The 27,654-nt window shown below is 37.1% G+C and overlaps 1 protein-coding gene across 2 annotated transcripts; it reads left to right on the top strand.

Moving 5' to 3' along the window:
• Window positions 1-29: 29 nt before the first annotated feature.
• Window positions 30-27,654, top strand: slc6a2 (solute carrier family 6 member 2). Of its 2 annotated transcripts, XM_085450499.1 has the most exons (15): window positions 30-120; window positions 535-1,012; window positions 2,106-2,237; window positions 5,628-5,856; window positions 12,363-12,501; window positions 12,679-12,813; window positions 13,430-13,533; window positions 16,638-16,762; window positions 16,950-17,062; window positions 19,299-19,427; window positions 20,074-20,173; window positions 21,050-21,150; window positions 24,254-24,418; window positions 25,479-25,550; window positions 25,834-27,654. In XM_085450499.1, the coding sequence occupies exons 2-15, from the start codon at window positions 715-717 to the stop codon at window positions 25,855-25,857; spliced, it is 1,866 nt and encodes a 621-aa protein (XP_085306625.1). In that variant the 5' UTR covers window positions 30-120; window positions 535-714; the 3' UTR covers window positions 25,858-27,654. The 2 variants fall into 2 exon arrangements, with proteins under 2 accessions (XP_085306625.1, XP_085306631.1); XM_085450505.1 differs by having other exon boundaries at window positions 30-1,012.

Below are 27,654 nucleotides of genomic sequence, written 5' to 3' on the forward strand. Positions count from 1 at the left end.
TATATCGTCTCTGCTGGAGAAGGCGAGCCTTAAAGTTCCTTCAGAATGGGCAGTCTTCCCTCAGAAGCATCTGGACAACAACAGTATCGGGTCATAGAGTCGTGTCCTTAACTTTACCAAGTATGGGGGGAAGCCTTTTATTTGCAGGACTTTAAATTGCGTTAGCAACAATGGCATTCAACCATTTATCTTTTTTTAAATTATCCTTATGATTAATGTTTTAGGTAATTGTTAAGTAGATTGTTCAGCGCACAATGCGCTCAGTGCGCGCTGTGACGTAGAGAGGATTTTACTCTGAAGTATGCTTCACTTGTCGCCTCGTATTCCTCACTACATCAGATTCCACAGGCATTTTCCTTAATGGTTTACTAATAATAGTAACTCGGATTCAGTAGGTCTGTTTCCTACAGGACGAATAACGTCGCTTTTTCCATCTTCGCAGTTCTAAGAAGTTTCCCGCTGTGCGTAACTGAAACTTTACGCACAAACACCAAATCTCTCTAAACTCTTTTTTTTCTTTTCCCTTCTTTTCAGCCCATGTACACGGGAGTATCACCTGTAGTGTCGGCGGAGAACACTTGCGTATCCGCTTTTTGCCGGCGGGATAGCGGTCCTTATTCAAGCGCACCGACCCAGACCGTTAACTCCACCAGAACCCGCAGGGGGCCGTGAGAGCGCCGCGCCAGCGTGTGCTTCGTACTCACTGCAGAGAAGATGAATATCCAGGTTATGCCAGAGCACAAGCTCTCATCGGTTGCCCCAATGAAACAGTGCAATGTGGAGAAAAAAGAGGTAGAACTGATTCTAGTGAAGGATCAGAACGGCGTCCAGTACACAAATTCCTCGATCATTCCCACCAATGGTTGTCGCGTAGGTCCACCCGGATCCTCCTCCGAGGACAACCGAGAAACTTGGGGCAAGAAAATAGACTTTCTCCTGTCGGTTATTGGCTTCGCGGTGGACCTGGCTAATGTCTGGAGATTTCCTTACTTGTGCTACAAAAATGGAGGGGGTGAGTATGTGGCCTCTGTTTCTAATACGAGTGTATATAAAGATGCTTATTTATTTTTTTAATTACCAGACTGATTCTGTCACTAAATAGTCGTAATGTAACGGCAAAGATAGCGGACAGCGAAAATGAACTACAAATTACCCTAGGTGCCCTTAGTAAAATTTTCTTCTGTACTGGTGTTCCTTTATTGATGAGGATGAGGATGATGATGAGACGTGTGTGTAAAGTGTGTGTAAATCTGTTTTTATTTTATTTTATTTTATTTTATTATTTATAAAAATAAATTTATGTTTATTTCCTAAGCAAATAAAGTAAATATCCTTTAATTAACTAAATGAGCTGATGACAAGACATGAAATTAATGATTTGAAACTGTCAGATAAATAATGGAAAGTGACGAAAAATTTAAGTGGCTTGTGGCTCCTCATAAATTCTGGGGACAAGATAATCAACTTAAAATATATATTTTTTCAAATGTACTTAATAGCTTTAGCCAATGTATGTAAACTGGACTTTAATGGACTATGGATTGTTTACAAAACTACCAAACACTGCATTGATGCTATACAGCAGTGAGAGAAAAAAAGTACAGTGTGTGGTTAAATAAACAAAGGAATTTAAAACAAAGTGGTGTTTTACTTTCAACACTAATGACAACAGAGTGCTCACTAGAAGGTGCGCCCTATATGTTTGTCTGCATATGCATTCACAAAAACATGTTGTGGTCTGTGTTCACAGTGGTCACCTCTACCGCCAACCTGTCAATCATATAGGCCCTCAGCAAAATGTATTCATTACTGTGAATAATGTGTCAGTTGTGATGGACAATGTCAAGAACAATTCAATTGTGAGAGGTTGTTTCCATTTTGGTGGGTGTGCTACTGAGGCACAGCATGAAAATAGCCATGAGCCATCCCACTTCTATGTTATAGTGTGCTGCTTTTACAAGTATGTTATGGTTTGTGGCCCCTACCACTTCCTTTCTCCTTTTCTTTTTGAATATTGTGTTTTGTTTGGCACTTATTTCACTATCAGGCACCCTTGTTAGTTTTTTTTTTTTAATATTTAATTGATATTATTTCTCTCCTTCCAGGTGCCTTTTTGATTCCCTATATTCTTTTCCTGTTCATTGCCGGGATGCCATTGTTCTACATGGAGCTTGCCTTAGGCCAATATAACAGAGAAGGAGCAGCTACGGTTTGGAAAATATGCCCCGTCTTTAAAGGTGAACTGTGACACACCCAAACACAGAGACACTCTACATTTACCTGCACAGCCATGTATGTCTATATACTTCACCCTTCACTGATCTCCTAATCTGTGTACCTGCTTTGGTCATGTTGTTTTTGCTTCTGTTCAGTGTCTTGCCCTTTAATTTTGTCCATCTGTTCTTGTCCTTTCGCCCTCAGAGGTGCATAGTGTCACTTTAAACTAGTGTCTGTCACATTGGCTCTTTCATCTCTCTGTATTTTCTTTAATCCCTCACCTATTGTACTTCCAACCTTGCAGCCTTCTGCAAATGTCAACTTTCCACGAGTGAAACAAAACCACACTAGGCCAATGTTAACAGTACGCTAAGGAAAATAGATGATTACAATTTAATCACTCATATTCGACAGAAGAACACTGAAACAACTCCAATAAAACCCAGTCTATTTTAGATTTACAGAAAAGGACAGTGACCTCACTGGAGTTTACAGCTAGCTTAAAACCTTTAATTTATTACCACCAAAATGACAAGTGCTTTTCATATTATGTAAACCAACTGTAGCCGCTCAGAATATTTAGATATTTTGTCAGAATAAGAGTGAATTGTTTTTCTCTCCTTGTATTTTTTTTCCCAAAGTCTTGCCCTCCATATTTTCGCTGGCACTGATTCCCTACTGTTATCTTCATGAGGATAACTGACTGCCAATATGTGCCAAAATCTTCAGATGCTGATTTCAACAGCTCTTTGCAAAGCAAAATTCTGCAATGGTATTACAACACAGTTAAAAAAAAATCAGCAGGAGTGCAGAAAACATGTGGATAGTTACTAGAGCTGGGCGATATATCGAGTTTTTAAAACATATCGATATATTTTTATACGAGATATAAGATGTGACAATATCCTTTATATCGATATAGTCTATGTTACGTTATAATTATAGTTGTGGAGCCGCAAGTTTGCCTCTCTTTCGTCCACTTTTGTCTCTACGCAACGTTACTCCGCCTCGCCTTCACTGAAGACAACTCCCCCTCCTCCCCCATCGCTTCACGTGCAGGCAGCGACAAGACGGACACGGCAAATCTCCGTTAACGAGTTACTGCGCATCGCCCCATGCGTGGGGCTGGACGGCGTCAACGTGCTAACGAGCTAAACATGCTAACGAGCTAACAGCGCTAACAGCGCTAACCCTAAAATCCTTTCATTCTCTCAAAAGTTGATAGCGCGCCTTATGTATGAATTCTGGTTGTGCTTGATGGCCGCGAACCGATTTTATGTGGTACACAGCGCTCAGCAATCTGTCAAAAATGTTTGAGTACGACTTTGGTAAGCTACGGAGCTGCACCGCTTGATAGATTGTCGGCGCATTACGGCTACCGAAGAGCTTCGCGGAGTGATATGTACTGTGCATCAACGTAATATTACCGTATTGTGTGTGTATAAGGACCATAAATGGCACCTGTAAGAGACGTGGTTATGAAGCGGATTTCAAACTCCAGGCTATCAGTCACACAGTAAAACTTGGGAACAGAGCAGCTGTGAAATCTGTCTGTCTTTGTTATTACGCTCAGCGTCTTTTAGTTTACATTTTGACTGCACAATTGTGAGCTCTTTGTTTAGCACAAAAACAACCTTGTTTTCTTTTATTTATGGAGCATTATTATTTAATGAATTCTCATAATTTAATTTTGAGTAATTTTTCATGTACATCTGTGCTGTATGTTAATAAAAGTGCCTGTGTGACATCTGGGACACAGCTTTGACTAAGAACTCTCTTTTTGTTCTTACTTTATGGCTTAAAAAAAAAAATCGAGATATATATCTTATATCGCCATCCAGCTAAAAAATATCGAGATATGAATTTTGGGTCATATCGCCCAGCCCTAATAGTTACTACCTAAAAACAAAACAGATCTACAGCGTGCAATAGAATGTTATAGTCTGAATAGCTAGTGGACACTGTTTGGCCACACATTTTCATAGATTATAGGCCTTGTACTAAAGTTTGTATGCTCTCTTTTGCAATCTAACAGTGAAAGAACCACTGTTAGGCTAAGTCCATCACTATTACCTGCATCAATAAATTATCTTCTGCATCTTCATAGCAACAACTCAGGGTAGCAACATGTTGCTACTCTGCCACATGTTATTATGTATCTTACTGTTCAGTGAGGTAGGTTGTTGCTTTCATATAATGTTTATACAAGCTACTCCATGTTCATATATTGTTGTAACTCTAGTGTCAGAAGCTTTAGAACTTTGTTTTACAATACTCATACACATGACTTACACTTGTGCTCCTGGCAGACTTTAAATATTAGTAGACTAGTGTGCACCTGATGACTTAGACCAGGGGTCCCCAATCCCAGTCCACAAGGGCCGGTGTCCCTGCAGCTTTTAGATGTGTCCTTGATCCATCACAGCTGATTTAAATGGATAAATTACCTCCTCAACATGTCTTGAAGTTCTCCAGAGGCCTGGTAATGAGCTAATCATGTGATTCAGGTGTGTTGACCCAGGGTGAGATCTAAAACCTGCAGGGACACCGGCCCTCGTGGACTGAGATTGGGGACCCCTGACTTAGACAATGAAATATGTAGGAGAATAAAACTAATCAACTGAGAAGAAACCTAATCTTTTTTTAATCACGACTTATGCAACCAATAACTGTTTAAACTTCATTTGACAAAATGTACAAAAAAAGTTAGTATAAAAACTTGAAAAGTTTAACAATAAAGGAGGTATTACAACGTGTATCTTAAAAAAACGCCAGAGAAGTCCCTCTGTCTCCACTGTTAAAACAGCACCAGTCACTGCTTTTGTTGGCTTTTGTGCTAAGGCGGATTTGTTTTTTTTCCTGCGTAGAATGAGTGGGTGATGGGTTTATGGGCTTCTCTGCTTCATGCAAGGACATTACATTCCAGAGTAGGCAAAATAACCCACCCAGAATCCATGAAAAAATAGTGGATATATTTGTGTGTGTGTGTGTGTGTGTGTGTGTGTGTGTGTGTGTGGACAGTATTTCTGTTTTCAAAATACTGGTAAATTTTCAGATATGTGTATTTACCATTTACTACAGTCCCAATGAAAAAATATAGGTGCAGGTCATGGTAATGGCGAAACGATAAAACAAAAACTTGTTCCCATGTCTGCAACCTCTAGTGCTTATTTGCCTGTGTTACCCATTGTTTGTTGATTATATCGCTTTCTCTTGAGTAATGGGTGAACTCCACCTCATTTTCCATAGTTTATTTATTATACCTCCAGCTTTATACACTTATTTTTACAAATTATCTTGAAAAAAACCACATTGGAGTGTTTTTTAAAAAGAACTTGACAACTGCATGAATTCCATATTGTGAGAATAAGCCGTAATTTCTTTCTCATTAATAACCCAATGTTCCTTAGGTGTGGGCTACACTGTGATTCTCATAGCCCTGTATGTTGGCTTCTACTACAATGTCATCATTGCTTGGTCACTCCACTACCTGTTCTCCTCCATGACTACTGAGCTGCCATGGCTCAAATGTGGGAACAGCTGGAATAGTGTGAACTGCACTGAATTCAATGGATCGCTTCCTGATAATAGCACATCATACGCCAAGAACAAGAATACACCGGCAGCAGAATACTATGAGTAAGTGATTTCTGAAATTAATTTGTCAGACAATAAACTATTTAGAGTACTGGATTTTAACAAAAATGAAAACTGGCAGATTTTTTAAATTCAAAGCAAAGGAACATCCTAGCATCTAGCTTTTTTGATGAGTGACAAAATCATTAGATTAAAAACCAGAAGCATGTCTACATCTGTTTTTTAGTAAAACTCTTATGAAAATCTGAAGGCTAAATGTATATTGAGTATATAGTGTAAATGAAATAGTAAATCAGTAAATAGTAAACGTAAAAAATGTAGTGATCTTCATCACAGTATTGTATATAAATGTTTTTTTTTTAATTGATGACAGTGCTTTGACCTGCTTAAACAGGAACTTGCTGTCTTCATAAGACAGTGTTTAAATGTTTTGTTCATTCAAAACTCAAGTATTTGTTTTTTTTGTATTGTTACTTTATTAGATGCAATTAGCCTGAGTCAGTAAACTGAATACAGTATAATAATTTACATTTTAACTATGACATACTGAAGTGAAGCATTCTAGTTTTGAAGTTGTTCTCACAATAACATTAGAATAACATATGCACCTGGCTAAAATAACCCAAGTAATACTTCTAGAGGGAAACTACCAGTTATGGAAACAGAAGTAGAAGACTTCAAAATTGTCCAGCTATAAATGTTTCCACTGTAAAAGGCTTAAACATAAAAAGTTGAAATGCACTCTTTGAAGTGAATGAAAACACTCCATCTGTTTATACTTCAAAGACAGCCAGTTCTTCCCCAGCTTCTGTGAAGACTGACTGTGCAGTCCAGAGGAAGTCTGTGAAATGATTTGGACAATACAAGGGACACATGCTAAGCATGACGCACAGAATACATTGACAGTGCACCACAGCCAATGAGCTTTTCAAGATTTTTCACTCCCATTCGGCTGAGCATGTATGTTTATTTAATCAGTATATATAGTTATCTTTCAAACTTCAGGAACCCTTAAACTTGATTTGTTTTAGGTACCAAATACTTTTTATTTAACACAAAGAGGTCAGTATTCACATGCAGGCTCTAACCTTTTGGATTACGTCAGATCCTCAAAGAAGTGATGCAATATTACTTAAAGCATAGACAGGATCCATAAAACCACATCTCAGAATATATATTCCTCATGTATTATTGAGCTTCATTCACAGACAACAATGGGGTACTTTAAGACAGATCTCGCACTGCAGGGGACAATAAATCCTCCTGCTTACAGCTAGCTTTGAACACAGGAGCAATGCCAAAGCACAGCATGAGGAAGGCCAACTGAGTCAACAGTTCTCTTGCTTCACCTTTTGAGCTTAGTTTGTAACACGAAGTTAGTGTGTATCAAAGTTCAACAGTAAAACAAACTGTAAAATATAATGCCTTCAAAAAACGGGTTGTACTTTACATGGTTTACCAACCTAAGTGCCAAATACAGCATTTCAGTGCAGTACATTATAGGCAGAAGACAGCAAGCGTGTACACATATTGTCAACCAATTAAACTGATATGACAAATATTTTAGGAAGTAGCTGTCAGTTGATTATTCTTTGGTGTAGGGTCTAATGATCCTATACCAGCTTGTTTATTGGTTGTTTTCAACCAAAATTAAAAAAAGCCTGATTATTGATACAGCCTTTGTACCCTCAGAGTAACACTAAAATATCTGACAAAGACCTAAAAAGTGTTTAATAATAACTCATTTGAGGTTTTTCACCTCACTGTTACCTTTCCTGCAAACATCTGATGGGATTTTATTATAGCATAAAATAATGATTTCTAACTATTGTTAATTTTGAATAAAATTCAATGGAATTTTATTCAATGGAAGTTTATTCCACTGAATTCTTCTAGAACCAAGTCTTTCCATTTGACAGCTATCTTGCCAATGGCTCAAATCAGATTGTGGACACAATTAAACTATCTGGCTTATGAGATCATTGAACCAAGACCATGTGATTCATGTTATGTTACTAAAGCAAAAAAAGGAGAAAAGAAAGTATACTTGCGTACATTCTTAGTATGTTAAAAAATAGAGCTAGGTTTCTGTAACTACATAAGTGAAAATGTGGTGAACCTCTATTGCATCAGTCGATCAACAAGAATTTCCTCTTTTGGCTTTTGATTGGCTCTTTATAGATAGAGGTGAGACAACCAATTCTGTTGCATGGATTGCAGTTTTCTCATAGATTTGTATTATTTTGAATGATGTCCCTGATGATGTCCTTTTTAAAAAAAAATCTTTTTCCACTTCTTTTATATCAAGTCAGTTGAGAGGAAGAGCTTTTACATTACATATACAGCAAACATACACTATGGCTGACCTGGCCTTATATAGGTGATATCAAAGTAAATTTTAAATCATGTAAAAGGGTTTAGCTTGGAAGACGTCAGCTGCAGGAGTCACGTAAGGACAGCCAAAAACATGATCTCTGCCAAAAAATCTGACCTGGGGAAAAGAGATTTGCTGGGCACTCCTCTGTGATTAATATGATAACTTTTACAGTATCAGATCAAAGAAACCTTCCAAACGTTAAATACCCAGATCACTGAATCATTTCAATTACCATGAAACATAGTATCTTTGCTGTCTCATTGCTTAAAGCCATACATGTCAAAAAACCACCGGCTTTCACTTAATATTTAGTCTAATAGTTTGCTTCAAAGTACTTTTGAAATGGCTAAACTGCTTTGGGAAACCTTACACAATTCTAAATTGTATTTCTGTAATTTCTTAATAAAATAACATAATGACTAGGCTTTGTTTACAAAAAACAAACTTGTAAGAAATATAAAACTCTTTTCCATCTGGTCTGTGCTGTAATTTGGTTTTTTAAGCTTTCAGTAATATTACAGTATGATTCCTCTTATAACAACAATTTCCGGTCTCTACCAACTCCTGAAACAAATATCTGACACATTAGATGTGATTCTATACTTTTTTGCTAGCTATATAATACTAACTAATATTTTTTTAAGTCAGCACCACTAACTCCTTTCATTATCGTACACAATATCTATTCTCTACGGATCTAGCCTGAAAGCAATCACATCTGATGTTATGTCAAGGATAACTAGACTTGATAAATAGCTCTCATTTGAACTAAAATATCTAATTTCACAGACACTTGAAGAAACTGCCTTTGCTTCTGCCGCACACATGAATTTAACATTTGTTGAAATAATTGTTCCAATCACATGTAATTTATTAAATAAAGCAGATTAAAATTACATAGAGGTGTAACTTGACACTCAGGACTTTGGTCCTGAGTTTTACATGTGCTTTTTCAAATTTTTTAAGCAACTTGAAAACCAGGCTGAATGTAAAGTAGTGTGCTAGCGTCAAATATACAGAGATGAGTAATGGTAACAGTGAGTGTTGGGATAGCAGAACAGCTGGCTTAGTGAGTGACGATTAGACTAAATGTGTTTAGAGTAACTCGGCCAAAGGGGTCTGGATTTATGTTATAGTGCGCATGTACTGGCAGTGCTTTAGCAATGCTATCAGATGAGCAAGGAGGCTCTGGGGCATTACAGCATAACACTAAGACGAGGCCTACAGGCCAGAGCAGAGACTCTCAGCTCCTCTCCTCAAATAAACTGATGTCTTCACACGAGCATCTTCTTCCCCAAAGACCATATAGCTTTGAATACATTATCTGAAAAAGATCAGCAAATGTCTGTCTCTGAACAGTCTTCAGTTTGCATGTCCTTGAGGATACTTGTGTCGGGCTGTTGTGTAAGCAACCTGAATATCAGATCCAAATCCAGTTCCACTGCTTATCAGCCCATAACATTGCATGCCAATTGAATTTTATCTTTCTTGAGGAAAGTCTTAGGGCAAATGTGAAAGGAACAAAAGTGCTTTTAAATGTTTAACTGCACGATAATGATATCCAATTAAAATCAAACCAACTCCCAGTACTTATCAGCTCTGGAGCAACATCTAACAATTTATAATATCATGACCTGGCTTGTTTTTGGGTTGTTGCCCATCACAAGCGCTCATTGGGACAGGCTGATCTCTTGGGGTCCATGGATGCAGAATCCTAAATTGATGCTTTGGAAAGCATTTTTCATGCATTCCAACAACCGCCTCCTTTCACAGTGCTTTTGAGTAGATCTAAACATTTTATTATTATCCATCCATTCTCTTCCGCTTATCCTTTTCAGGGTCGCGGGGGGCGCTGGAGCCTATCCCAGCTGTCATAGGGCGAGAGGCAGGGTACACCCTGGACAGGTCGCCAGTCTGTCGCAGGGCTAACACACAGGGACAGACAACCATTCGCACTCACATTCACTCGCACATTCACACCTAGTGGCAATTTGGATTATCCAATTAACCTATCCCCACAAGTTGCATGTCTTTGGACAGTGGGAGGAAGCCGGAGTACCCGGAGAGAACCCACGCAAACACGGGGAGAACATGCAAACTCCACACAGAAAGACCCCGGCCTGATGGTGGAATTGAACTCAGGACCTTCTTGCTGTGCGGCAACAGTGCTAACCACCGTGCCACCGTGCTGCCCATTTTATTATTATTATTTTAAATAAATTCCAGATGTTGCAACCACACCTAAAAACAGCAAAACCAGCATTTCATTTATCTGTTATCTTAATCTAAAGAGAAAATCATACTATTTTCTATACTCTTCAGCCAAACTGTAGATATTTCTTAGTAATAGTAATGAATAACTGTATAAAAACAGATATTCATTATGTCTGTGTTGGTTCTCATTCATTCAGGTCATGGTAGTCTAAGGAGCTTGGAAGAAAGCGACTGGACTTCTTTACCTAAAGATCTTTAAAAAAAATTCACTCACTTTCTTTTCAAGCTCCTTAGAAGACATTCATAATCAATCCAACATTATGTGGCACTTTGAAACTTTTAAAAGTAAAAATTTCTATTTGGTTAACAATAAAAGAAAGATCTCATGAGTTTATCCATCTATGACCAGTGTGTAGTCTTATAATCTTTGCCCAAAATTAATTTGATCATCAAGAAAAGTCACTGTAAAGATTCAGAAGAAAATGCACTCATGAAGACATTGTTATCTCATTTAATTCCTCTATAACTTAAATTTGCCAATTTTGTATTGCTTCTAAATGTGTTATGAAAGAAAAGTGATTTTTTGATGTGCTGGAAGACATACTAATATTTTAGGATGACATATTAAGTAACCTGAAAGATGAACTTTTCACCATACAATATGTGTACAGGTTTTTCTAAGCATTGGACGCTGTGAACTTCCTTCCCATTACTCTAGAGCAAACATTCAAAGAATGGCCTAGCAGATGAAAACAATATTTACTGTAGATAGGGAAGGAAGAGATACCATTTGTCTGTCTTTGTTTCATTATGTCATAACACTGCACTTGAATCTTTGAACCACGACCTTTAATCTTACAGTAGCATTTTGCTTGAGGAATAGCCTTATAAAAGTAGAACAATGCCATAGGTCTTTATTGACAGTTTCAAAGCATTTGTGTGCAGTTGGGTGACAAAGGAAAGCGGTTAATTCACTTCGAAAGCCTGGAAGCTAGATGCGTTTTCATCCAATTTCAAACAACTTTCATCCCTTAAATTTACTGTCAGAGCCGGGCAGGCCGAAGTGTTTGAGGTGTGGACCCAAAAGCAGACACTGGAGAGAAAAACTAAGTATAACAAAAAGCAAGCTGTTTTTTAATGCTGATATCAAAACAAAAAACAAGGCAAAGAGAGCTTAGAAAAAATTAAACTAAAACCTAAACTGGGATAAACTAGGTTTAACAATGAAAACCATGACAAGAAAACATTAACATTAAACTGAACAGAAGCATAAAATAATCCTGGGACCTGATGTGACATGATCTAAGGCGAACAGACGAAACAACGCTGAACAGAGGGAGACAGAGGACTTAAATACACAGAAGGGTAATGAGGGAAGTGGAAACACCTGGGAAAACGCAGCTGACACAAATGAATCTGAATCAAAAATACAAAATAAACTCAAAATGCTGGGACACAGATCAAGCCCCCTTACATTTACAAGCCAACAATGTTAAGTGACAAACTAAGGAAACCATCAGCTACTAGTTGGAAATGTTGGGACACATTTGTCCCACAAGTTGTTTTTACCCAGGACACTTGTTAACTTACTATTTTTAAGACTACCCGAACTGTTGTAGAAAATGAATGAGCTTATTCATCAAAAAGCATGTCTGGTAAGATATAGCTTCAGTGTAAAATAAATACATAAATGAATTTAAGATGCTTTATCTGTGACAACCTATGCTAAAAGCAGTGTTACACGACAGTTTAAATTGATATATAGCACTTGTTTTTTGTATAATTTTTAATAGATATATGATTTATGGCTTTGTTATTTACCAACAATGCTGTGTAATTCTTCAAAAATAGCTTGTGAAATACTAAAAATTGTTTGAATGGAAGTATACACTGCATGAAAAGGGCAAGATAAACCCTCTTGGTGTCATGATATAATGCTATTTATCATCTTTTGCAGACGGGGTGTGTTGAATCTTCATGAAAGTAGTGGTATCGAGGACCTGGGCTGGCCTCGCTGGCAGTTGGTTTTGTGCCTGGTCGTGGTAGTCTTCATCCTGTACTTCAGCCTGTGGAAAGGTGTCAAGTCGTCCGGCAAGGTACAGCCATGGATCAACAAACAGTTTTCTTAGTTTTTTCTCAATCGTTTTATACCAAGTGGGATGATTGTTCATATCCACAGTTCATTGTATTGCACGTTTTCACTGAAAAAACGGTTCACTGAAAAAAAAGGAAAGTATGATTTCCTTTTTGTTTTCTGTTTGTTCCCTACTCAGGTGGTGTACATTACAGCTACAATGCCCTATGTGGTCCTTTTTGTGCTGCTGATCCGAGGCATAACTTTAGATGGGTCTATGGATGGCATCAAAGCTTACCTCTCTATTGACTTCAAGCGACTAAAAACTTTAGAGGTCAGAGACAGACTATGAAATTCCCTGTTTCAGTGCTATGCAGATTTACACTTTTGTGCTTTTTTCAGATGCTGAGTTGTTATTGAGTTGTTGTTAGGAGTTAGGTCATGAAACCCTCAGGTGCATTACTTAACCTGCTGCTGCAAAAAAACAGTCATGTCAGTGTCTAAGTCGATTTACACAGCCCACTTTCTGAGTTACTGTTATGTAGTGGGTGGAGTATGTCATGCTTAGGGTTAAATGCTAAATTTCATTAGTGCCTCCCAGACTGAATGAATGTACAGTATATGAATGAATGTGCTCTATACACACAATCTTGAGACACAGTCTTCCACTGTCTGAGCTCATGTATGTGTGTAAGGGTTGATATTCATGTTTTGCAAAACATTTGCACAACATCCATAAATAATATACCTGACATGTTTTGTAAAATAGAGCCTGGTGTTCCTGGCTGATTAAAAAAAGGTGCAGGTAGACAATGATTTGTTTTCTCAAAGATGATATTCAGGGAAGTAATGAAAGTTAGTGTATTCACGTCAGCCTATGGCTGTGTGGCATTTTAGGTGGGAACCCTCTCTTTAGGAATTGATACATTTTCTTGTTACTTTTGGCATAGGTGTGGACTGATGCTGCAACACAGATATTCTACTCGCTGGGTGCAGGATTTGGTGTGCTCATTGCATTTTCTAGTTACAACAAATTTGACAACAACTGTTACAGGTAAAAGTTTGCATTATATTTGTGATAATCTGAAATAAGCCCACTGCAAAATTTATCCTGCTGCTTTTAAGCTGCCCTGTTTTTTCAGCTTTTAATTGGATTATGCTGCAGAGGTGATCTTAATCTGTCTAACTTACCCCAATGAACAGGTGTTAGCAGAGCAGATAAAGTACAGGCCAGGAAGAGCTGCCAAATAATAGCCAAAGGCTGTATGTTCACCGGTCTGTTTAAATGCTGCTTTTCCTCAGGAAACGTAGGAAATGTGGTTGGAGACTTGACTAATCTTTTCCACATAATTAGGTTGCAGTTGTCCTCTTACAGGGAAATGTTGTTGGCAAAACACTTTGAGTTTGACCTATGGTATATATATGTATATATATGTATATACATATATACATATATGTATATACATATATATATATGTATATACATATATATATATGTATATACATATATATATGTATATGTATATACATATATATATGTATATATATATGTACATATATATATGAGACGCCCTCTAGGATGGTAGAGAATGTGAGTGTGTGTCTGTGTGTGTGTGTGTGTGTGTGTGTGTGTGTGTGTGTGTGTGTGTGTGTGTAGAGTGAGAAAGAGAGAAAGTTGTCTGCTTTGTGCAACAGGCAGACAACGCTTGCTTAAAAATAGCTTAAATAAGTGAATATTATTATTAACTGCTTATATTGTCAAATAAGTAGATAATAAATAATAGTCATAACAGAGGCCTCCAAGCTAAATCTTAACTACACTCTGATATATGCATTATGGAACCTGCTGTCCTGTCCTCTCTCATTTATTCACGTTTGCTAAACCCCAAACTAGGCCTCTTTTGCCTTCCTCCTCTCATGTCCCATTTAGAAATGTGAGTGGACTGCTGGCAGGTGGAATTTGCATTATGCCCTTAGTGGCAAATGAGCAGATTTGAACTATTTGAAAGGCAGCAGCCTGGAAGAACAAGCAAAGTTGGAAAGAGTTTTGTTTGAATACCAACAGAGACAGAACACCAGCTAAATAGTGAAAATAATGATAATTAAATAATGAAATAAAAGTCCTACTAATTAAAACTTAGCCTAATAATTTTCAATTAACAAATGGAAAAGGAAATTATTATGACAAAGAAAAACAGCTTAAAATAACAGGAAGTCTAATATCAAAACACACCAGATTCCAGTTAAAATCTAATCATGTTTGTGTAATCATTAAACTATTAATAAACTATGTTAATTCGTCTTATTAAATGAAAATTGTAGGGGATCACATACAGAGACCTGTTTAACGAGACAGATGTAAATGATTTCCCCGGGATTGTGATAAGAGAGGACCCAAATGCGGGCACTGACTTTGATGAGATGAGTGAGCTTTTCTTTATAAGTAGAGATACTACAGACAAAAGTGGAGGTGTTGAGGACAGGAACTAAGAAATAACCTAAACTGGAAAAACCTAACAAATGAAACTGAAGCCAAAACTCACAGGATGACATGCAGAGGAACACAGGGAGACTCAGGGAGACAACACAGACAAACCAGCAACAAGCACGAGAAAACACAGGGCTTACATAGTCACAGGAGATATCAGGCAATGGGGGACAGGAGGGGAACAAAGCTTGGAGAAATCAGTGCTGACAAGACAAAGAAGCAAAGCAGAATACACTAACATGAGACACAGACCTTCAAATTAAAACAGGAAGCATACAGAGACAGCCTGGAGGAAGAAAGAGAACATGAAGAAGCACATGACGGGATAAGGAAACAGAACACAAGGAGTGGGAACACGGCACCAGAACTAACATCACAATGTAAACACAGATACACAGAGGGCAAGTACACGAGGGGAACCTACTGAATACACAGGGAACTAAACAGAGAATACAGCACAGGTGTCGAACTCCAGGCCTCGAGAGCCGGTGTCCTGCTAGTTTTAGATGTGTCCTTGATCCAACACAGCTGATTTAAATGCCTAAATTACCTCCTCAACATGTCTTGAAGTTCTCCAGAGGCCTGGTAATAAACTAATCATTTGATTCAGGTATGGTAAATGTATAGCGCTTTACTAGTCCCTAAGGACCCCAAAGCGCTTTACACAATCAGTCACCCACCCATTCAGACACATTCAGGCAAGCTACATTGTAGCCACAGCTGCCCTGGGGCGCACTGACAGAGGCGAGGCTGCCGAATACTGGCGCCACCGGGCCCTCTGACCACCACCAGTAGGCAACGGGTGAAGTGTCTTGCCCAAGGACACAACAACCGAGACTGTCCGAGCCAGGGCTCGAACCGGCAACCTTCCGACTACAAGACGAACTGCCAACTCTTGAGCCACAATCGCCCAATGTTCACCCAGGGTGATATCTAAAACCTGCAACCTAAACTAGAACACTGGACACTATGGAATAAACTAAGATTAACAAAAATAACCTGAAACATTAATCATAATGCAAAATCACAAAGACACAAACAACTCAAAATGCTGGGTCGAGAGACCCAGGATCCTGACATTAAATACATTTACAGAAGTGAAATGAATACAAATAATTGAATAAAAATACATTTTTCACAGCCTATAAACTAAAAATAAATGTCGAAAGGGGTGGTGTTAGGGGGTAGAAATTTTTTTGTTGTTGAGATGAGTCACTCACTAAACCAATAAAAATGTCAAGGTCAAGTTGGATTTGTTCTTTTGGTCTAACAGCAGCAAGTTAGTGACCAAGCACCATAATCGCCTTTCCAACCACCTACTAGAAGCAAGGGACAAAAGTTTCTCATTATGTATTATATGTAAATCAATCCATGAAACATTTGAAAGATAACAAGTAACATTCGGCTTCATTTTAGCTTTTTTGCCTTCTTGACCCAGTACAAACTGTGATGCAGATTACCATAAAAGAGAAGCACTTATATTAGCAGTGATTTAACAATGTTTGATGCCATAGAATGTGAACGAATGATACTAGCTCATTGGAACTATTGTGTACTATAAAGATCGAAAAGGTCGGATAGTTGGCACTTTTAAAAATAGAAGGTATACCGAAAAAAAGAAAACTGTTCCTTCTTAACTTTTTATTTTTGCATGTGCTTTCTTAATCTAGGGATGCTCTCTTGACCAGCACTGTGAACTGCGTTACCAGTTTCTTCTCAGGGTTTGCCATCTTCTCTGTGCTCGGATATATGGCTAAAAAACATGGGGTGAAAGTAGAAAATGTGGCAACAGAGGGTAAGTTTTCACATAGCAGCAAAAGCATTCGTAAGACTGACATCACTCACTAACCTATGTTGCTGTAATGCATTTTATATGTGATTTTTAACTTTGGAACGATTGATACAGTATTCGATCATCTGTACTTAATACTGAATACACATAGATACATACAGGAACGCTGAATTGTTCATTGTATATACAGGTGCAGGTCTGGTGTTTATAATCTACCCTGAAGCAATTTCAACACTTCCGGGCTCAACATTTTGGGCCATTGTGTTCTTCATCATGTTGCTGACTTTAGGCATTGACAGTGCAGTAAGTACTACAGACTATTACAGCAGCTCCTTAAACTAAACTCATATCCTTACAACTGAAAGTGGACCGCTTATTTATAAACAGTTATTTCCCAATTATCTCTACATTTTATATATAAATATATAATTACTCACACACACTGTTGGGGAGTAACGGAATACATGTACCGCCATTACGTATTTAAAATACAAAATATGAGTAACTGTATTCTGTTACAGTTACCATTTAAAAAGGTGGTATTCATAATATAGTTACTTTGCTGAAATAAAGGGATTACATGGCGGTCTTTTCCTGTTTCATATGTTAGACTATGCCCTCTCTATTTTTGGTTTCAACGCCCAGACAAAACATTAACATTAAGAGGCTCTATTGCCTGTGTCTCAATCTCACGGCCCATGTCACCTCTACTTGCAGCCCGCATAATGACGTGAAGAAATATTATTAAAAATTATTGTTCAAAAAATTATTTAATATGAAGGCAATAGGCAGAGTGTTTACAATCATAGCTCTAAAGAATGTAGCCTCATGGGCAGTGTAGTCCAGTTGTAAGTAAGCTATTAAGACTGGACTGTACACTGTGTTCGTGTTTTCTTCCGAAACAATAAGTTCCTTTGGAGCAGCCTTTCAACGCTTCTCTCTGTCTCTCGTTAGCAAAGTTGACCCAGACAACAAACTAAAGCTAGTTTTCGGCTACGAGCCCGACACGAACCCGATGTATTAGCCAGAGGTCCCTTTATTACGGTTCGGAGCCGCGGACCTGTTTTATATACGTGCGGAATAGTTTTCTATAGATCGCTGCAAAAAGTGCAGCCTTACCTAATGTCCACCCTACTGTTACTCATTTTATATTAAGATTTAAAAATCTAGTTGTTAAGTAATCCAAGGTATTCAGAATACGTTACTCTCATTGAGTAACGTAACGGAATACGTTACAAAATACATTTTGGGGCATGTATTCTGTAATCTGTAGTGGAATACATTTTAAAAGTAACCTTCCCAACACTGCTCACACATTATGCAAGTGGAAAATAAATATGTTAAGTTGTAAAAATATATAAAAGCCCAAAGACAAAAATAAGGCAGCAGTTGTGTGGTGAATGTTACAGCTGAAATACATTATTATGTATGCACAACAAGAAATAATTTTATTAAGAGAGAAAAAAGTGTAAATAATAATGTGCACTCTGAGAAAAATGTGTTACTGTGGTTCACAAATGATGCAACAAAAGTAGACACCTCCAAGCACAGTTGTAAATGCAGCAAAAAGACATTGAGGAGCAATAGAGCTCCACTCACACCATACTCAGAGGTCACATATGGCCAAGTTCCTTTAGCACTGTCTACACAAAAGTGTCCACAATGGTTTGACCTTAATGTGTACACAATTCTCTTTCAGTGTGACATGTCGTATGTTGCTTGGCAGTATTGTCGACTTGACAGTTAAGTTAACATTGTCAAGTTAAACTACAACAACAGGATAGATAAGATAGATAGATAAAAAATTAACTTATCGATCCAATCACTTATTGCATAGAACAGATTGGGGTGTGTAATAAAAATATTAAACAGTATAACGGTATTTATTTCATTAGACTCTTTATTGGCACAAAACATGAAAAATGTTGGTACATTTAAACAAAAGGAAACTAGCATAATGTATGTGTGGCTTCAGGTGTCATCAAATGATTAGCGAACAACATGCCAGTAAAAGAACAGAAATATAATAATAATAAAATGAATGAATAAAATAAACAGATAATTGACAACTACAAACATAAATATTAATAGAAATATTGTTACACTATAACCAAATGAATTTTTGCATGAAAAAGCTCTTATATCATAAGTCATCTAGACTGTCAGTCATGCCAAATACCTAAAGTTTGTATTTTGGATATTATTAACATATTTAAAGATGATCTGCATCCCTGTATCCCACTCTAATCTTAGGACAGAGTAATAACTATTTCACAATTATTATTATTTCATAAAATATTGTACAGATTTGAGGATTTCCAATTATTTTATAATATACCATATCTATCGCCATTTTGTGTGATATGTAGATATTTCACTAAGGTTTTTCTCCTCTGAAGCCACCTCTTGTAGCTAAAACACTGCCATAACAGTATTGACTGAAATTGCAAAGTTGCAGTTGTATGATTGCCATTGGAGTTCACTTATGGCTCAGATTCAGTTCTGAGTGTCTTGTGTCTTTTTGTGTGTCCCCTCCCAGATGGGTGGCATGGAGGCAGTCATCACAGGCCTGTCAGATGACTTTAAGATTCTCAAAAGAAACCGAAAGCTTTTCACCTTCGCTACAGCTTTTGGAACCTTCCTGTTTGCTCTGCTCTGCGTTACCAACGTCAGTATGACTGGATGTTTATCTGCTTATTTACTTATTCATGAATATCTAAATAGTAAATATTGTTTTAAATATTTTACTTTTGTAATATACTTTTGCTTTGTAAAACACAGCTGACATTTAAAATGCAAGGGACTCAGTCTCATGACTTGATGCCATCACGAAACAAACTATTTCAAAGAAAAAGACCAGCTCTGATAACAAATCATAATTTAATTAAAGCCAATATTCAGTTTTCATTCACATGGTATCACCAGCAAGGTAAAATTCATGCTGACTGTGGAAATATAAACTTTGGAGACAGGATGAAATTGTGTTAGTGAATCACATGGTTTATTCCCTTTATCAGATCAGTAAAATTATTAGTAAAGTGAATGATGCCTTTCTTTTGGCGTATCCTTGAGAAAGGAAACAGACCAAATCAAAGATTTACTTACGTCAAATGTGCATGGCATATCATCCTGAGATGCCAACTCCACAAACTCAATTTTAAATAATCTTTTAGAACAAAATTTGTATATGACGTCTATTAGTTCGTTTACGTTGAGAGAGACTTGTTGGTTGATTTCACCAGCTGCATTATCTTCAAAGTAAAACAGTTATATATGGCACACACACTAAATGATGGTTCTTTCCTGCTTTGTAGGGTGGAATGTATGTCCTGACCTTGTTAGATAGGCATGCAGCAGGGACTTCAATACTCTTTGGTGTGTTGATCGAGGCCATTGGAGTGTCGTGGTTTTATGGTAGGTATGCCCATGGTGTTCTTTATTATTTAATATTCTGTTAAGTTATTTATCTGTATATCTGTATATGTATCTATATTATACAGATAGGTATCCAATTAAAGTGAGAGGATGAACATTTATCCCATTAAAATCCTGTTAGGATTTTACTGGTATGGAATTGGTCCACTTGTCTCCTTTGAGGGAAAGATCTCTGCAAATCAGTGCAAAACTTAGTTGTTCTCTGTCCTGTGAACCTGAATTGGATTAGCAGAAGAAAATGGATAGATAAGACAGAAATTTAAATGGTGGAAAAAAGCAGACAGTCTGTCATAGGTTAAGCAAGGGAAGACCAACAAGCAGAAAATTAAGTTTAGTGATGAGTTTTGCCTTAGTGGAACACATATCCAGTTTGCATTTGTTTGTATTTTGCACTATTGCAGCACAGGGATGAACAAGATAACATACTTGACTTAAAAGTGTCATTAAGAGAGTTGTACAGAGGCAGAGAGAGAGAGAGAGAGAGAAAAGTGAATAAACCAAGTCCAAGACAGAATACTTTTTGGCACATCACACCTATCTAATCTTTTAAGTCATCTGTAGACAAGCAAAACTGGATAGATATAGATAGATTAAAATATCTAGGAGGCAGAAAGAAATGTTGATAACAACATGGTCATTTCTTTGAAATAATGATATGAATAAGATGCTTGATGGGTTATGTCAGGTTTAGATTATCTCAGGTCACTCATGAAAAATAATAGTGGACTATGAGGGTGTAAACCATGTTGCATTTTCTCCTTGTGTCCAGTGAGACTACATGCTTGGCACAAAGAGCTGGCTGAAGCCTACACTGATTAGTAACCTTCGCTGTTTAACTTTTTATGCTCGCCCCAGGTGTGGATCGCTTCAGTGAAGATATTGAGCGAATGATGGGCTTCAAGCCAGGACTCTACTGGAGGCTGTGCTGGAAATATGTCAGCCCTGCTTTTCTGTTGGTGAGAGCGGCAACAACAAGAAAGATTGTAGTCCGATACTCTGGGACAGGCATAGTATCTGAGCTCAGACCAAGACACAAACTCAGCAAGGCCAGATAAAACTAAAATGTTTCAAGAATCAGTGACTGGATTTCTTGGAATTATTATTTACTTTATGTATTTATTTATTTAATTTATTTGAATATCTTGCATTCTTAATGTTTGAAAGCTGCATTGAGGTCCAGTTCAATTCAATTTAATTAAATTCAGTTTTATTTATTTAGATGGCCTGTATTTGTATAGCGCTTTTACTAGTCCCTAAGGACCCCAAAGCGCTTTACACAACCAGTCATCCACCCATTCACACACACATTCACACACTGGTGATGGCAAGCTACATTGTAGCTACAGCTGCCCTGGGGCGCACTGACAGAGGCGAGGCTGCCATATAGCACCAAAGCACAACAATAGCTGCCTCAAGGTGCTTTATATTGCTAGGTAAAGACCCTACGATAATCCAGCAGGTCCATTTCATTCCAGCATTAAGTTTCCTTCTCAGTGATACAGTACTGGTTAGCTCATGCAAGATGTAACATGAGAAATATTAAAAAACAGAGAAAGAATAGAGAACTTAAAAAAAACAAAAACATTTACTACACCAGAGAGAGCACATATGCACATAAGCACAGAAGGAGGGTGGGATAAGGGAGAATTGTTTGAACCTTAGCGTGCCTCCTGGCGAGTTCCTCACTGGCAGGTGGATTTAGCAGTGCGCTATTCCACGTGCATTAGAGGAAGCGCATTGCTCGATTCACTGTTATGCAAAAGTGGGTGTAGACAGCCATGTGCTTCCTTTAATATATATGCGTGGTGGTTTGCAGAAATTAGTAAAATTACATATTGTAATGAATAATAACAAGTTACCATTGTTTATGTATACATTTTCGTATACAGGGAATTCCCCGGGTTACATGCTTTTGTACACCAACAGAATACATATCCTTCCTGAAAACTAAAAAGTTTAATTTGTTAGTAAGCTAGGAGATAAGTAATATGGCAGCGATATGGCAGTGAATTCAGTGTTTACTTTTTAAGTCAGTGAATACACTTAAGTGTCCATGTGTTTCTCTGTGTGAAGTAATAATTTGTTCTGGACTATAACTTAGATTTACAGGCAAAAATGTCTTACAAGGCAACAAACTCTTGTGGCCATTAGAAGCATTGCTGTTTTTTTTACAGCCAACTTCATTAAAGAATCTGAATGCATTCATTCATTCACAAGACTTGGGAAAATACTGTCTCAATGAATGCTGAAAGAATTTGGGATCAATCACATGCCTTCCTCTCATATATTAGTACACGAGAGATGGAGAACAGTTTATTGAAGCATAAACAGTTAAACAGATTAAATTAGTTTCATAAATATCATTTTTCAATCATGTTCTGCACATGTGTGTTGCTTGTTAGGGATAAGAATTGATAAGGAGTTAGTGATTCCAATTCTATTATCAATGTCTTATTGCTTTAATTCCTTACTGATTTTCTTTTTGTTTTTCACTGGGTTGTTATTGGCTCTGTTGGTGTCACCACCATCACTAGGCAACATTTCAAAGGCATTCCATTAATGCAAATTAATTGCCTATTGTGTGGGCAAATGTTTGTGCATGTGGGAGAACTTTACTGTTTTTACTGTAATCAGTATTGGGGTTGTTACTCAAAAAAAGTTATTTATTACACAAATTACAAATTTGTGTAATATGTGTAATGGAGTATTTTGCATAATTAATTTGAGGAGAAAGTAATTCATTATATTACTTGTTACATTACTTTTGCATTTCTCTGTAAAATGACCCAAAACACATTGTCTTAAATTACAATTTAACAATGTAAATCTATGGGCTATAGTCCCATACACCAACACAAATCTCTATCCTAATGACACATACAGTATATGATCTTTATCGTAGTATTGAGATATGACCACAAACCCAACAACACAAAGCAAAGATGGAGACAAAGAGACTTTAAAGTGATCGCTGCAGTGATTCTACTTTAGAAACATGGACAGGTATAAGTGGAGGCTGCAGCCTGATTGCTCATCTGTTTGCTACCTTTTGAAATTTTGGGTCTGGCTGCTGGGCTGCCAGCTTTGAGCACTCAGCTTTAACATCAGTCTGGGTTTTTGGCTAGCTTAGCATTAGCACAGTGTCTGTGCAGATGGTTGCAAAAAGCTAGGGTTAACAACATAATGCAGTTGTTTCTGTCCTGGTTTTCACTTTACCATCGTGCTCTCGTCCTTTTAAAAGTAATGGTCATATCCACACTCTACACTCCACAAGAAATGAAATCAGCTGATTGTAGCAGTGCAAGTGCTAAGTGGAAATGAAAAGGGGAATCAACAGGCAAGCAATTTAACAATTTTGAAGAACTGATCAGATCAATTCTCAATTCCCATCCCTATTGGTGATTTAAATGTAGTACTCAGTTTCTGATCATCTAATTATGCTTCTCACTGGTTCTCTAAATTGTCTAGAAACCTTTAATTTTACCATACCTAAATTATTAAAACACAAACGAAATCATAGACCCCTTGTATAGCTTTTTGCTTTTATGAACATGAGCACAATTCTATAATGAGCAACAACCTGCAATATGTACCAAAAATCTTCATGGTTACACCTGCAATTAAAGACCAGATGCATTTTATATCCGTTTTAATTCTTCCTTATCTAAAACCTCCTCAGTTTCAGGTTAGTTTTAATTAGTCTCAATTAATAGTTCTAGTTGTATTTGCAATCTCCCTACTGCAAACTGCACAAGAACCTTACACATCCTCTCCAAAACACTCTCCCGCCAAGCTGTAACCCTGTGTAAAAACATTAGTCAGCAGTTACATGTTAAGCTCCTTCAACTCCCCATTCACCTGGCTGAGCTTTTATTTCACTCTTCTGTTTACATTCCTGCCTTTTATTCTTTTCCTTTTTTTTTGCCTTTGTTGCCTGTTTTACAATTCTATGCATGTTTTATTTCAGACATTAAGACCATTATCACTCCAAATAGATCTTACCTTTATATTGTGTCTATTATTCTCTTTTTCTTCTCTTTTCTGTTCTATTTTCAACAGTTTGTGGTAATAGCCAGTCTGACATCATCAGACCTGAGCTATGATAACTACGTCTTCCCTGAATGGGCCAACCAAATCGGCTGGGGTGTGGCATTGTCCTCCATGCTGATGGTTCCTTCTTATGCGATGTATAAGTTCTGCAGTCTATCAGGAACCTTCCGAGAGGTTTGTATCAGGATATGTTCAGCACACAACGTTTAAAAGTAACTGTATTAATTTCGTGACTCATCCAAGTGACTTCTTCAGTTTGTCTCTCCCACTGAAAACACAATTTCCAGATAAACAGGTTCAACTTTCTTGAATTTCCTTACCTGGATGATTAAGTGTGTATCAAGACATATATATATATATTGACTAAGGTTTTCAGCAGGCTGATCATTGAAAAGAAGCAAATATAAAAGACGTTTTCACTGTAGGAAGCACTTTGTTAGAAACATTTTAAAACAAAAATCTAATTTATCTATATTCTTTGATGGATATTTTCTCATGGGTCTCATCTGTCACTGGAAAAAAAAACATTCATTCTGATCATTTGCTAGTCCAATATTTCACCATGGACTTCAATCTCGCACCCAAAGCAAACATCATTTTTTGCTTAGATTAACCTGTTTTTGATTTGAAGGATCATCGCTCAGAATTATTATTTCTTTTTTAGTGCAAAGAGCAACTAGAAGTATAAATAAGTAGTTGGTGAAAAAAGCATCACTCTTCATACGTATACAATACACATAAAATAGAGCATCAAACACAGTGAAAATTAATCTTACATAAGAGTAGCTAGATTCAGTCACTTCCATTGGTGTACACTAATGCTGTGTGAATTTGCTTTTGTTAAACTCTTGAGACCTATATTGAACACTTAGCAGTTAACTATTGTTAACGCCACTCCATTGTAACAATTCCTTCATCCTTCTGGCATTTCCCATTGATCCTCAGTGATAAATATTATTCTCAGGTTTCTCAGGGCATGTGCTGAAAACTATTATGATGCCTATTCATTTTTTTGGCTGAAGTTTCCTCATGATAAAGTATTTTGCATGTTCTTTAGAAGAACTCATTCAAAAAATCTATCTATCTATCTATCTATCTATCTATCTATCTATCTATCTATCTATCTATCTATCTATCTATCTATCTATCTATCTATCTATCTATCTGTGTGTGTGTACTTAATAGAGGACATGCTTCTGTTAGAACTGATTTGTCGTAATTACTTGTTTTGCAGAGGATAGCTTACTGCATCACTCCAGAACATGAACATCACATGGTTGCTGAAGGAAAAGTCCGGCAGTTCAAAGTAAGGCTCACATTTTTTTGTTTAAATATGAACTGGCTAAATGGCTGTAATTAATTTGGATTTGAACACAGGTGTGTCTACTAACTATTGACTATTGACTATTGTCTCAAAGTGTGCATGAGAGGCAAACAAAATGTATGGTAGACTTACAAATGTAATGTAATGTCATTTTACTGAACAGAGAACAATATCAAAATATAATAAGGTACTTTTAGCATGTTGATAAAACAGATCCTTGTGAGTAAGCAATGAAGTATGGATGAGTATATCTATTGTGTTACAGCTCAGACACTGGTTGGCCATCTGATCACAAATACAGTACCCAGAATGCTATCATCCATCCTCACATCTGGTGTCTGAAGTTCCTGTGTGCCACCTGTGGTCAGACAGACAAGAAGAACAGTAGGCTCCAACCTCTCTCAGCAGCCTCCCTCTTCTCTCTGCATTTACCACCCAAGGCCTTTGTTGTCAACAGTGGCTTCAAGCATTTTGATTCAAGAGCCTGCCTGCTAACATTTGGAAATCATTCTACAAGCTTCCACTACCAAGGGAGGATCACACTGTGGGAAAAATTTACAGTTATTTGCTCATGATTTTTATACACCTTAGTTTTCATTTTGTACACTTTTCATTATCTCTTGGAAGGTATAAAACTTAAAACAGAAGCAATCCCATTTCCCTGTATACTACTAAACAGGGGACTAAAAATGTTATAACTTTGAAACTTGTTTTAAAGATTCTTTATTATTGCGTTGTTATTGGAAGAAAGTCTTTATTCTTACCATTCTGTGTGCACAGTGACTTATCAATGTCAGTGCCTTATCAAGCAAGACACTCTATGTTTCTTACAGTTCACAGACAAAGAAATAAAATACACTGTGTCGACTCAGGAACCCACTACAATCCAACCGCTTTGTGGATGGCAATCTCCTAGTCCTTTGACACAAATTTCAAAGAGCTGGGAGTCAACAGTGCATCAAGGTCAAGCTCTTTATCAAATGAAAAACCAAGAAGAAACAATCCTTTTGTGTCACACTGTGTTATAGTAAAGGGAATAATGCATGTATTACTCCAAAGCTTCAAAGAACAGTGGCAGGCTTTGTTCAGCTCTTACGCTTTCAGAAGCATAAGGAAAACTTATAATTAAATCTTAGCCTCAAAGAATGGCTAATTTATAACCTGGTTAGTCTCTGGCTGCTCACTTAAGGTGCAGGGGAAAAAATTCACCAAAACAAATGGCGTAACTGTTACAAACAGCTTTGTATTTGTGTTGTGTGACTTTTATCTTCCATTTTTTTGTCTGTTTAGTGCTTCTAAAGAATCTCTGTGGCTTTTCCTTCAAGGAGACAATGAGAGAAAGGACAGTGAGAGCATGTGTGTGTGTGTGTGTGTGTGTGAGGGTGTGTGTGTGTGAGTTGTGTATTGGGATTATGTTGCAAACCATGCTATATGCTGTTAGCGCACATTACACAGAATACAACAATCAAATGCCTCGTTTTCTTGTGCTGTATATTAATGATTATGTTATTTGATTATAACACTTATATTTTCATTTGAAACACGACTTGTAGTGTTCCTGTTTTCATCATCATAGAAGTGCCAACAATTTGTATTAGTGATATTTTTTATCTTCTCCTGTTTTTTGGGGTTTTTTTGTTTGTTTTTTTATTGGGATGAAGTTGAAGGAGTCTAACCTTGAATCATAACAGAAAAAGGAATAAAGCCACAAAGAAAAAAACAAATATATGTGGAATATATAAGAAGATATAGAAATATATGAATATATTCTTTTGTTATAGCTAATATTGTATTTATCAACTTGTTTATAGCAAACCGTGAATGTAAAGTATTTTAAACGTAACTGTCCATAGTCATAATATAGTGTTTGATGTATAGCTAAGAAAAAAAATTATATTCCATGTAACCTTGGGCTACTTTGTCACATATGAATGTGAAAAAAAACCCACCCTGGCTTTACTGGACTACGTTTAGAGTAATGCTATGTACAACACCAATGTCCTATTGATCGTGAGTGACAAATGTCTATGAAGAATTCTGAAGTATCAACACGATGATAATAAAGAATTTCTTCTATACAGTTTAA

Source organism: Copadichromis virginalis, linkage group LG1 (assembly GCF_057382275.1).
Source record: "Copadichromis virginalis isolate Kocher_CV1m ecotype Utaka linkage group LG1, C_Virginalis_male_GT1.1, whole genome shotgun sequence".
NCBI classification, from domain to species: domain Eukaryota; kingdom Metazoa; phylum Chordata; class Actinopteri; order Cichliformes; family Cichlidae; genus Copadichromis; species Copadichromis virginalis.

Bases quoted from the DNA above. Each gene is read 5' to 3' on its own strand.
- slc6a2 (XM_085450505.1), top strand. From the start codon at position 715: ATGAATATCCAGGTTATGCCAGAGCACAAGCTCTCATCGGTTGCCCCA. The intron at 12,814-13,429 runs GTCAGAGACAGA...CTTTTGGCATAG, and splicing joins AGCGACTAAAAACTTTAGAG to GTGTGGACTGATGCTGCAAC. The intron at 20,174-21,049 runs GTAGGTATGCCC...TGCTCGCCCCAG, and splicing joins TGGAGTGTCGTGGTTTTATG to GTGTGGATCGCTTCAGTGAA.